This window comes from Camelus ferus, chromosome 10, assembly GCF_009834535.1.
Source record: "Camelus ferus isolate YT-003-E chromosome 10, BCGSAC_Cfer_1.0, whole genome shotgun sequence".
Lineage (NCBI taxonomy): Eukaryota > Metazoa > Chordata > Mammalia > Artiodactyla > Camelidae > Camelus > Camelus ferus.
In genome coordinates, this window is record NC_045705.1 from 30985623 (window position 1) to 30999145 (window position 13523).

At 39.0% G+C, this 13523-nt stretch overlaps 1 protein-coding gene across 15 annotated transcripts in view; it reads right to left on the bottom strand.

Moving 5' to 3' along the window:
- Positions 1–13523, bottom strand: part of CELF1 (CUGBP Elav-like family member 1) — a 64128-nt gene that overhangs the window by 24955 nt on the left and 25650 nt on the right. For 10 of the 15 annotated variants that reach the window (XM_032488651.1, XM_032488652.1, XM_032488647.1 and 7 more), the window contains exon 2: positions 3496–3647. The exons of 2 other annotated variants lie outside the window; for them this stretch is intronic. In XM_032488651.1, coding sequence (XP_032344542.1) covers positions 3496–3566 — 71 coding nt within the window. In that variant the 5' untranslated portion in view covers positions 3567–3647. Of the gene's footprint in view, positions 1–3495; positions 3648–4897; positions 4915–8336; positions 8377–13523 lie in introns of those variants that run through there. 3 more of the 15 variants (XM_032488653.1, XM_032488655.1, XM_032488658.1) reach the window with 3 other exon arrangements.

Genomic DNA, 13523 nt, shown 5'->3' on the forward strand with positions numbered 1-13523 from the left:
GCTGGAAGGAAGGAATTTTCACTTGGATAAAGCAAAATCCTCCTGTTAGCTGAGGTGTTAGGTACTAGAAAAAGCTATCAATAAAGGTTTTTAAGTCACCATTCAACAACAGAACAGTGACAATCTACTTGTGAAGGTTTTCAGCCTTCTCCCCTGAGGAAGAGAGATGTCTGGAGATGTCTGGAGACCTTACCGCAGACCTTACTCTAATTATTTAAAAAAAAAAATCTCACAGGGCTTGTCATTCATTCACCTGTACTTCCCAAGTGTCTACTATGTGCCAGATACTACACACTACAAGGGGCTGTAAGAGTGGACTGCACAGTACCTGTCCTGGAGGTAATGGCACTGGACAAGTGGAAGGACACAACTATAATACCCTACAAGTGCTTTAACAGATATATAAAAGTTCTGTGAAAAAAGTGACTAATATGGTTTAACTTATTTAGGAGAGGCAATGTATGTGCAGGGATTTAAGCTGAATGAAATGATTTAATGAAATGATTTAAGCAGCTGGCAGAAGAGCTGTAGAGCACGGAGGTATGAAAGCCTAAGGGGTGATGAGGAAATAGTAAAGACTCAGAAGGGAGAGGACAGAAGAGTGAGATAACATTAGAAAGATAGGAAAAGGACGTGAGAAAGTTAGGGGAAAGTATGAAAACATTTTAAAGATTAGAAAGAAAGAGAAAATACTAGAAAATCGGTGAGAATAAAGAGGCTGGAGAGACCCAGTAAACAGCTTTCCATGTTATACTGACAGGCCTGAACTTTATTCCAAGATTTTTAAACAAGGGGTGATTAGGTTTGTCTTTTAAAAGACATTTTGGCAATAATCTAGAGGAGGAAATAAAGTGGGGAAACATGGAGATCAGAAGGCTCTTGCACAAATGAGCTCCTAAGATTAGGAACCAGTCTCAAGCAATGCCGAGAAATTTTGACGGCAGGATCCACTACAACTAGGAGATGACTGGATAAAGGAGATGAAGAAAAGAAAGATCACTCTTGGTCCTAGTACAGACAATATGGGGAATTGTTTTTACATGAAGAGACCTCCAGATGGAGGTATCCAATGGGCAGTTTTTAGAACAGTCATGGAACTCAAAGGACATGTAGGGTATAGATATAAAAATCTGAGAATCAGAGAAGCACATCACTGCCCCCTTAGGCAATGGGAAAGCTAAGAGGAAAAGAACTGAGATACAACCCCTAGAGACCACCCATGTCCTAGGGTGCAAGCAAAGTAGAAGGAACCAGTGTAAGCTGAAGAGTATTATTTATTACAAATAATAAGTATTTGTAAGATCTATTACTACCAATAAGAATAGGAACTAGGGATCAGGTCCCCCCAGTCATTCCACAGCTCCTCTAGCAATTTTTCTCTGTTTTAAAGAAATTTTGGAATAAATATATTGCTAGATCGTATTCTCAGGAAATATCACTTCAGAGAGAAAACTACTCTCTTGATGTCAAGTCTACTGCTATGCTGAAGTAGTACGAATGAAAAGAAAGGCTGAGAATCCAAGAAAGAGGTGGCAAGCAGACACCATTCTCTAGAATTTTCTTCTTCCCAACTCTGTGGTTTCAGTGTGCAGTGCCCATGGGGGTGAGCCTGAGGACTTGCACTAATGAGTAGAGTTGACTGTAACTGCTCAATGACACTTGAGGCAGCCAAGTCTAGGGGGCAAAAATAAAGAAAAGTATCATTAAACTTAGGCCCAAGGTTGATACCAACTGTCCTCAGGCAAGTCAGTTATAGTCTCTCTCAACTGGGTTTCTTATCTGTAAAATAGGGATAATAGCCTATGCCTAATTAACCCCACAAAGCTTTTGTAAAAATGGATGACTAAAACAAATGCAAATGTACTTGGAAAAAAAATATTCTAACAGTGTACTTCCTCATTACTTCTACTCAGAATGAGTATAGTATTCAGCCCATTAGTTCTCAAACTTTAGTCTGCACAAAAACCACATGGGATGTCATTAAAATACAGATTCTTGGGCCCATTCTAGCTTAAGAATATCTGGTCATGGATCCAGGAACCTGCATTTTTATGTTCCAGGTGACTTTCATGCAGTGGTCCATGATCCAGATTTCATGGGATACTGACTTAGTCCAACCTCATAAAAGATGAGCAAACAAGCTGAGGTAAAATGCTGTATCCAAGGACTGAACACTAGGCAGTGGCAATGCACAGAGAGAAAGTGTTACAATGAAAGATAATTTGAGCCACGACATCCTATTTCTAGGGATTATATACCTGGTACGTGGGAATACTTTTATTATACATTGTCTTTATGATGGCATTCATTGTGATTTCACCTGCAATCGATTGCTAAAATTTTATTTTAGCAGAAAAGAGAACTCTCATAAAAAGACACATCTAAATTACCATTATTTTGGAGACTACAGAGAAGGCATTAGAATCTACTTCAAATGAGCAAGCAAACTAACTCTGAGGCCCCCCACAAACTATTCCACGAAGAACTGTTCAGAATTTGCTATTACCACATCTGTTACACCTAATCCCAGGGAAGACTGATTTGCACATGGAGGCCTAAACTCAAAGACATACACTACCACCTGTTATCTAGGGAATATTCTACCATTTAATATTCTTGACTTTGAACAACTGAAGGCTCTCTTCCTTAGGTTCCGAGATACTTTGAAGTCTGGTTAACGTAACTGGAATCAGGAGTTAGAAGTGTATTTTTCTCTACAAAGCCCAGAATTCAGGCTCCCTGCAGCTACAGCTCAGAGCCAGGTTGGTATTTTAGCTGCATACAATGGCAGTGTAACTTTTTAAACAGTACTGCAAACTGATTAGGTTTCCCATTTCTGTGTTCAAATTTTATTTAGGCAAATTGCCAATCAAAATTAATCCAGTTCTGCCCCTTTTTTTTGGGGGGGGAATACATCTGATGTCCTCAAAATCATGTATTGTGTTACATTTTCAATTAGACTGGGGGTAGGGGGTAGAAAAATCAACGTTCCGGATTAGTTTACATGTCAATACAGCATTCCATATATACTACTAAACACACTTCTAGCTACCGGTTTCCTCTGTAATATGAGTCTAAAAATTAGATCACTAAAAATAAACAAACATACAAATAAATGAACAGCTTTCCAAAAGATTATTTCAAATTTCATTCCTAACCCAAAGTAGTAACACTATGGTTTAAAAAAATATCTTGGAATCTATCATTTGGGAAAATCACAGCTTGAAGGGATTGGAGCCAGCACACTTGAGCTGATGTTGCTGCTCATATATCAAATGCACCTTTGTGTATAAAACTTACTTAAAGCCTAAAGGAAATCAGCAGTAATGAGAAAGAATCAGACTACAACAGAAAATAACAGTAGTGTGGACTCTGGCTTGCTTACCCAATTTTTAAATTCCTTTTTATAAGGAAAGGGACCTGTTTCATCAAATAACAAAGAAAACAGCCCAGTTCCTCTACTTAGGATAAAAATTAGACAACAAAAATACTTACACGGGACTGGAATTCAAAGAGCAATGATCCACCATCATTTCTGGAAGGAAATCCAACTTAAACGCAGCCATCACCTCACTCTCCCCTTCAGAAGCCAATGATATTAACTTGCTGCACTTGTCTGATCCACAAATATACACAGCTTTAGCTTCCTGGGCCCCACAAAAAACACAAAGTGGAAACAGGAGCTCAGGGAAACCAGCAATAAGTGCCACAGAAACAGGCAGGACTGGGGAAGGGAAAGGGAGTACTGGATTAAAAGGGGGATGTGACCATGTGAAGGGAGGCTCAGTCCGGCACACAATGAAAGTGCTGATGTGCCAGGCTTGTTTTGTATGATTTTCCCTGGCGAAGCAGTACTAAGTGCACTGTCAGATAAATAGAGTGTCAGATCCATGAAGATAGCAGTGGCTAATAGAGCAGAAGAAACACAAACTTGTTTCACATCTTCCAAACTCCTCCCTGCAAATCAGTTTTTGAGGACCTCCAAAGCCTGAAACTACCTGAAGCAAAAGAAAAGGGGGGGGGGGCTCACTTCATGTGGTCTGAAAATGTATTTAGAAAGAACTGGGTTGTTAGCTTTGGTCTGATTTTATTTTCCATGTGCCAAAGACAGCAATGAGCACACTGCTTGGGTTCCAAACTAACCTCAGAATAGTCATTTAAGGAGGAATAGCTCAGACCAATCATCAGAAGCAGGCCTGAGGCAAGCTGGCTGAAAAACTGGCCACCAGAAAAACACTGCTCTCATTCAACTACCTACACTGGACCTATCTTGCTTTCTTGACGGCGTTAAGAGCAAAATGTGGTACCTAATGGTTCCTCAACAGAGTGAAGGACTTTAAAAATTGCTGTTTTGGTGACATACATTAAGTAGCACACAAGGCAAAACTTCTTTGCTAACTGTGAATCTTATTTTGCCAGAAAATTTAAAAAAGTAAAAAATACAAATGGAATAGTAATATTCTACCTCTTGATAGAGTACAAAGAAACAATGTCTTGTCAGTAGTTTGACCTTTCTAAAAAAATGAAAAACAAAAGTCATCACAGTGATAATAATGAAAAAGAACTAGAGCCTGCCAGGGACAAACACTCAAATACGTAAGGAAGGACAGAGGAATGTAGACTAAAGTCTCTTCGTTCTCTACCCTCCTTTAAACTATTGCTAAAACCAAGATTAATGAATGCACACATAAAAATTCTATTATGGGTGAGCAGTAGAGATGGATATACTTAGCAGTCAAGGCAGATGTGGTACTCCCGTTCTCAATTTAGCTCTACATCCCTCCAAACAACAAATGGTGGCATTTCAATATTTAGGCAGTGACTCTAAAACTGTATCTCTGAAGGCTTCCAAATTTCACAGGACTTCTTTCCATTTTTACCATTAGGGTTGCCTTACCTCAAAGATTTCACTTCACTCAAGCTCAGTTCACAACACAGGGAACTTTGAAAAAAAGAAGTTATGTTCAGCCTGTAAAGGGGTAAACGAATGAACTCCTCAACATAAAGAATGACTTAAAAAAAAAAAAAAAAAAGAAGAAAGAAAGGCAGTATATCATGGCATAGACCTAAATGTTCTAGTCTATGAAACAATGGCTGACACCTGTCTGCATCTGACTGAGGAAGGTAGAAACTGCCCAATATCCAGACACAATCATCCAAAATTTAGAACTAAAATAGCAGATAACTGCTTTTCTATTTTGTCAGAGACTATGGCCCATCTGATCTACTACTACAGAGGTAGAAGTAAAAGGAGTTCCCTCCCATCCTACTAGAGGAGGAAGCAGAAACAGGCTGCAAGTGAGAGGAGACTGCACCTGGCACACAGTCCACACAGTCTACCAGCCCTGACTGCCAGACAGAAGACAGTGACCCAAGCTGAGACTGGTGAAGTTACTGTTTAGGTCTGTCCTCGTTTCTAAGTACACTGAAGTTGATCTCATGCCTCTTCCTACAGAAAACTACCTGGACTAAGGAGTAACTTCGTGAGGCCAGCTAACAACCAAATTAAGATTTTTGAGTTCAAGGATTCCTTTCAAAAGGAATCAACAAAATTTCAGGAAACTTCCAGGTTGTTATGCTTTTATTATTCACTAAAAATATATGGCTTCTAATGAAATCTCCATTTTAATCAGAATCACAACTATAATAAGAGTATTTAAATGTGGGAGACAGCCAGGCACTGCCCAGTGTATGAAAGGATGTGCACTCTTTACAGTAGTTTTTACCAAGCCAAAGGTTGTAATGTTTTAAAATTCATTTTATAATTTATGAGGCTGCACTACTTTAAAAACATACAAGATGGAAATGTTACTACATGAAGGAGAGGGCTTCTCCATAGGCACATCACAAGAGTTATCTCAGTATAATTAAATTCAACATGCTTGTGGGAAAAGAAAGAATAGAAATTAATCACAAGTCACTCAATTTTAGAAAAGGGTTACAAAGTTAAGTGATGATAAAAACAATTATGGGATACAAAAATGCAACTGTTAGGGGGAAATTAAAAAGTAGAACTAAAAGTCATTCACAAAAAACTGTCCACAAGTAGTTTTTTTTTTTTTTTTTTTTAATTTCTTAATCAGAAGCACATTCCAGGCTTATAACCCAGGGTCTTCTGCAAAAGGCAGCTTTAACTTTCCCTCAGTCCCTTTTACCACCTGTCCTCTCACTGTGAATTTACATTCATGGTTTCCTTTTTTCCATGGTTGTCTCTGTCTCGGTTTTCTTTGCCTTGAACATTCTCTACTTTTTTTCTAAGAGCTTCTAAGCCTGATTATGTGAGGATAGGGGGCAATCAGTCTGCTGTGACATTAAGAACCCAAATCATTAAAAATGCTCAGAGTGATGAGGGAAACCCTCAAAAGAAAAGCACACCCTGCATTTAGATATCAGAACCAAATAAACAGTTTAAAAATTGGATTAGAAGAGAGAAGTGCTAGAAATCACAGTATCGGTTTTGTCAAAAGACTGAAAGTGCAAAGAAAAATACAGTTAAACAAAAAAGCCCAGGTGGTACATGCAGACATCAGGCTATCCTGACTGACGTAACCAGGGAGTTCAATGACAAGTAAAGGGATTTCTACTTCCATCCCAATAATCTAAATGTGTTTTAAAGGGCAAAAATGTGAAGTCTGGTTATATGAGCACAGAGGAAATTAGAGTCTACAACGAAATTATAAAAGAACCTCTATGATCAGTCTATTTAAGGACAAGTACAAAAATCTGGGGAAAAAGTCATACCCTAAGACAGTTGAGTAGACTGGATTCCCCAAGCCAGTTAGATGATATAAGGGATGTAGACAAGAAGCAACCAATTAATACCTCTTGAAAGTAACCAAACCAGAGTAACTTCAAACTTCAGCTTAAAACCTTTATGGACTTGAACTACATTTCAAAAATTGAGTACTTCTAAATTAATCAGTGGGTCTCCTGGAACTCCCAATCTAGTACCTTGTATACATAAAAATGTGCTGACCTAAATTGCTAATTATCTCTATAGCATCTCACTTTGTGGGAGCTTTTTTGCAAAAATGTGACAGTTAAATAATTTAAAACAAAACAAAAAACCTTTGTGAGTTTCCATCAGAGTCTAGACAATGAAAAAAATTCCTGAACTTGGGGGAAGGGGAGTTGTAAAGTAAAAAAGGAACAGAAATATTTTTTTTTTAAATTCTATTTCAAATCTAAAATCACTGTAAGACAAAAAGCACTAAGTTTAACAATTTTGTGAGCAAGTTGGTTTGCCTGTAAAAGTATCATACATAATATACTGAGAGGACAGGATAAGGTTGTAGGGAGGAATACCTACCACCTCTTTTTGAAGTCTAAAAAGTTTTCAGGCTCAGTGGTAGAGTGTGTGTTTAGCATGCATGAGGTCCTGGGTTCCACTCCCAGTATTTCCATTAAAAATAATAATAATAGTAGTAGTAGTAGTAGTAGTAGTAGTAGTAAACCTAATTACCTCCCCCCGCCACAAAGTGAAATAAAGTTCAACAGCTATCTTAAAAAAAAAGTTTTCCATTTCCTCCTCCATCCTTAATCACTACTATCTCCTCCCCAGTGTCAAAGGACTAGCTGAAAGAACTTCTCTGTGCTCAGTGCTCTCAGGAAAAGTGTAAGCTCAGAGACTCCCCTGGAGTTTCTGGGACTAACCCTGACCTAATAAACTGTTCTGTCAAATTATGACCACCCTTCAAATCAGGTCATACTTCCAGATCCCAAACTAATTCTGGAACTTAAGTGTTATTCTCAGTTGATAACAATATACTTATTAAGACTCCAGTGCTGACTTAAAAATCAGTACGTTGAACAAATTCTGGTTCCAGGAGGGTAATATTATCTGTGTGGAATCCACTAAGTTCTGTCCTCATCCTTGTTCTAGTTTAGTTGGGGGTCTTCCAGCTATTAAGTGGAAAGGGAAAAGAATGCTAGCTGGGTAGCTGCTACGTGTAGACTAGGGGGAGGTGTGGAGAGAGATGGGGGAGAGAGAGAAAGGAAGAAAGAGAGGGAGAGAGACGTCCTCCCATCCCCCACCACCACTTTCCCTCCTTCTCCACTCCATGCCCAGCCCCAGCTGTTAGAACTACCCAGCAGCTAGTTCAAATGGGAAGTAAGCCTGCCTTAGGAAATAGCTAAGGAGAAGGAGTTGGGAAAGAGGAAAAAACAACAAATGAAAATTTTCTAGCTTCCTAGGAACAGGAAATTAAATCCCATAATATAAGAAAAAAGCCATCACCTTTCTGAAGGCAATTTTTTTCGCATCTGCACAACAGGCCTCATGCAAGAAGGTTAAAAAGATGCCCACAGAGCACACCCATCCAGCAGTTAGCCCATACCTGTAGCTTTCCACCTCCCTCTCTGGACTATGTCTTCACTCTAAAAAAACCAAGGAAAGAAAAATAAGTGGGCCATGCCTACACTTCTTGTAATTCCAGATACGCAGCTTCTTTCAAAAGAAAAGACCCTTCGTCACCAAGACTGAAGATTAAAAACAAACTCTCCCTCTCCCATTTTCAAAGTACACAATACCTTACAGATAAATTACATTTAACATCTCAAAGTAATTTAAAAACACCATCAACTCAAAAGGTGGGTAACTAAAGTACTAAAAGCTTAAAAAAAAAAAAAAGCTTGCCCCAAAATGTCACAACAAATAGCAAAACAATGACTAGGATTTATGAGGATGAGTTGTAGTACATTTAAGTCACCAAAACAATCTTTTTTAGCATCTGCTTTTGGTTGGGAAACTACAATAAAGCTAAAAGCTGTGTAATTCTTTTAGCAATTAAAGATCATATTATTAATGTGTAGAGGCCATGCTATTTCCCCAAAGCAACCTTCCTGAATAGGCTGGTGCCAGGCATAAAACTCTTCAAAGGCAACCAAGTTCCTGCCCTTGTAAATGCATCTTGGTGGCCCCAGGACGGTGGTGAACCACTATAACCAAAAAAAAATCAGAAGATGGGGAAGTTAATTGCAGGTAAAAGCAAACACAGGAACCACAAAACCAATTTGCTTTATTTTTAAACATTATCAAACAATCTTGCAAGTAAAGATTGATTCTATAAGAGCTGCCCAAATTCCTACAAACTTCCACCTACAACTCCTGCCAGCTGTACTTCTGTCTGGCCCTGGCTACAGAGGACTGCTGAAAGTCACCAAGGACAATGTCTGCACTAAAAAGTGTAAGCAGAATTCTGAGAGACAGAGCCAGAACCAGAACTCACTGTGAGACACTACACTCTATCACCCTCCCTGAACACAGAGGTTGACTGGCATAAAATGGGTGCTTATATACTTAATTTGACTTTCCATATGGACCTAACTTATTTCCAATTTTGCTAAGGAAGCAGGGATACTTCCAATCATTTTAAAGCAAAGTCTACACTAACAAAAAAAAAACTTTTAAAAGCACTTTCTTGGACCTTTCTACATCATCAAAAGTTACCAAGAGGAAAAGGAACTTACATTTTCTAGGTTCACAACACCTCATCGTTATCGCTACTTAAGATAGAGACTACTCTAAGAATTTAGATGCTAAAATATTCTGCATGCAGGATTCTAACACCCCACAGCCCATGGTCTGTCTCTCTTGAGAAAGGTGACCATCTAGGAGGTACAAACCTTTATTGAGACAGTGTGTCTAAAGAGGGCTCTGGAGTAGCTATTGATAGAGAACAAGTTAAATGTCTACTTGTTAGTTTTATTTTGGAAGATGTAACAGGCAACTAAAAGACCAGAGAGTCATGTTTCCCAATATGTTACATGTAACACGCATGGAACAGTTAGTTGAGAAACACTGCTGTTGTGTGACCATGTGAGAACAGACTCACTGCAAGCTAGCTGGGGAATCTCCATGATACAAAGAGCAAAAGGGAGGTTTGGGGCCGTTAAGAAGGACCATTATATTAAAGTATGAGGATTACACATCTAGGCCCCAGAGAACACAGCAGCCCTATGGGGGCTAAAGAACACCCTAATTGCCTGGCCAAGAGAATGAGAAAAATGAATTCTTTCTTTAAAAAACCTAACACATAAGTAGGATATTAATTACCCTACTAAGTCACCCAAAGACTTTTTAAAGGAAAACTTAACCATACAAAAACAGGATGAATACTGTCTTCCTCCACACAGGCCTAGTCACTTGAAGGAGGACAGTGGGAATTCTAACACATAAGAAGGTATTTTCTTTAAAAGCTTTGTCTTTCCAGTTTTGTTTTTTCTGCTTTCTGTTGCCTTGTCTGTAAGAAAACAAAAATGCTTTGGGCAGAGAGAAAAGCTGAATAGAAACTAAAAGCTTTAGATTTGAGGGTTTTTTTGTTTGTTTGTTTTTGTTTTTACATCTTTCATTTCTGTGGGGAACCAAACAAAATGCGTTAAGTTCTGTGAGGAGGCCTGAACTATGTTTGTCTCGTACTTCCTTGGAGCTCCACAGTCTGTTTCTGTTATCGTCACATTCTTAATCACCATATGAGGAATAAAGGTAGCTGCAAAGAGGGGTGAAAAGAGTTAAGGAGGAAAAAGGGGAACATCAAAAAGGTGGGTGGGATAGAGGCAAGGCAATAGAGAAGGATGAAGGTGAAGCTAGCGCTAAGGGAAACAGGCAGGATTATTATCTGCTTCTGATATGCTCAAAACATGGTTTACGAAGTACTAAAATTGTACTCGGCAAGTCAACAGTACAGGGACAATAAAAGGCAAAGTGCCGGGGGAGGGTATAGCTCAGGTGGTAGAGCACATGCTTAGCACGCACAAAGTCCTGGGTTCAATTCCCAGTACCATCTCTAAAAATAAACAAACTTCATTACCTCCCCCCAACCCCCCAAAAAGGCAAAGTGCCTATCCCACAATTTCCTCAAGGAAAAGTAAATAATCTGGAAAGAATTTATACTTGGTTTTGGACTATATCTTGGAACCTACATATGATCTTTACATGTTTTAAGCATGCAAGAGTAAATGAACAGTATCATCTCTCAGGACTGATAGGAAAAGTCTCAGATCTCTTACATGTCTTCCTTAGTGTAGGCAAAGTAATGAATCCTTTTTTACCTCTCAAGAGTTTTCTGCTGGCCTGTATGCTAAGTAAGTAACAAAACAGTCCTTCACAGGAAAATGGTCGCTGATTCAATCACCATCAACTGCTCTTACATAGTATGCACTGAATCAAATTCCAGATACAGGGGCTGGTAGCAGGCACAGTAATGCTCAATGACCTACATGAGGTCTGAATCTCATTGGTATGACTCACTAACTGTTAGTAAGTGCTCCCAATAATACCTTGATATAAAGCAGGGAGCTAATGAAGAACTGAACAACTATCCAGATTAGAGGTTTCTGAAATGTTTTTAAATGCACTCTTTCCCCCATAAACATAAAGCTTCCAGGTTGAAGGTAGAAAAGGGCAAGTTAGGTTCCACCTGTTTGCCTCTCCTGGCCCTCAGGGTAACCCTAAGGTCTTCTGGGAAATTTGAGAACAGGTCTAGATAATTTACTGATTTTATATCCAGCTTTGAGGTAAAAAGTTTTTTCAACAGCAGATTTTCCTAACTCTTTGAATCTAACAGGTTATCACAAATCAAAAAATTTAAGAAATGCCATCAATGGTAACAAATTTGTGCATCCTCGAATTGATGGAATACGGTGTTTAAAATTTGTAAACCTTATCACTTGAAAGTAGGGAGAAATGTCCAGACATTCACAAAGTAACTATAATTATACAAGCTAACATGTTTTGATCATTTACTGTATGCCATGCAGTGTTTTCAGCCCTTTGCATGTAATCCTCCTACCTATTCTATCTCCATCTAATAGACACAAAGAAATGAAGTAACTCTCAAGATCACAAGAATCCAGGAAATGAAGGAGTTGGAATATAAAGCCAGGCAGTTGGACCCCTGGGTCAAAGGATGACAGATACACTGAAGCACATGATAAAAGCCCTTCTTCTGGTCCCACCATTCCCAGAGGATCTCCTTCCACTGTAGTAAGTTGTTCTCTACTGAACAGTTTGGGTCCTGTAGAACATCATGTTAAAAAAGTGTCTACAGGGAAAATCATCCACACAAACCACAGGAAAGACCGTCTAAATGCTAAGGGCTAAAGAGTAGAGTCCGACCATTTTTCTAAGGCAAATCTTATAAGTAAGTGAATGTCCAAAGTCTCAACTGCCATGAAAGAGAGATGATTAAGGGTAGTGAAAACCTTCCACTGAATAACTCAGCAGACGTGTGACTCCGCTCAAGTTAATTAACATCTCTAAAGTGTCAATTCCCTCACCTGTAAAAGAGGACTTTCCATACATACCTCAAAAGGAAGCAAATGGATGCCCAGAATACAAATAAGCCACTATACAAATGTCTCACTGGAAGAGGAAAATAATAGAAATGACTTGAGAAAACTGTGCTTTTAAAAAATGTTTGTTACCTATTAAATTGCCTGCAATGCCCTCACTTCTTTCTTTTTCCTTCTATTATATGGCTGGCTCAGTAAAAAGACTGGGCTTACTGTTTTGGAAAATTGCATGTCCTCCCACCCCAATTCCCTAGAAAGCCAAGTAACCAGATAAAAGGATCAACTTTGGAAGCTTTCCTGGCTAGCCAAGCTCATCACGATGCAAATCTCCACCAGGGATTAGAGTTAATACAGTTGAGTTTGCTTGTGTTAGTCAATCTACCTATTTTCCTTGGGAATCTGCAGAGCAGAGGAACGGCAGTTGACACCAGCTTCTAACTGAGGATCCTGGGCACACACATAACAACTAACAGTGGGTAGAATCTACCTCAAAGACTAGAGCATCAAACGAAATAAAATGTTTAAAAGTGCTCAGCAACAGATAGGTGGACCCAATACTGAGAAACTATTTAACCAATAACTGCTTTGCTCATCTGTACGGTGGGGGTGATTAGGTGGATTAAACAGATACACTGAAGCACACGGGAAATTCCCTTTCTCTAGTCCCATCACTCCCAGGGAATCTCCTTCCATCATAGTAAGTTGCGGCATGTTGCACAGTATGGGTCCTATACTACGTCAAGCTTAGTTCCGGCTTGTCTTAAGTCAGCAGGGATAAAACTTAACACTTTCTCTATGGGGTGGATAAAAATCGCCCCCCTCACACTGTGACACTTGCTCTGTGGCTACTAGTTCCATGATTCAGACGTAAGTTTGGGGCTGCTGACTCTTGACTGAGTCATCTACGTGTGTCCTCTCCCTGACCCTAGCAGAGAAGTTTATAAACAGATCTCAACCTCATCTTCTCCACTGGCCACTATGCTCATCCTTTGTTCAGAGGCAACAATTTTTTCCCAGTTTTAAAAAAATCTGTGGTAAAAAATACATACATAAAATCTTAGCCATTTTTAAGTATACAGTTCAGTTGTGTTAATGCTGTTATGCAACATGGCAACAATTTTTTAAAACTTTCCTTTTCCATCAAGATTCTTAATCTGAGACCCTTAGATCTCTTCAGAATCCACAGATGGGCTCTGGGGAAAGGGGATTAAGTCTATAAACCCTGTATATAT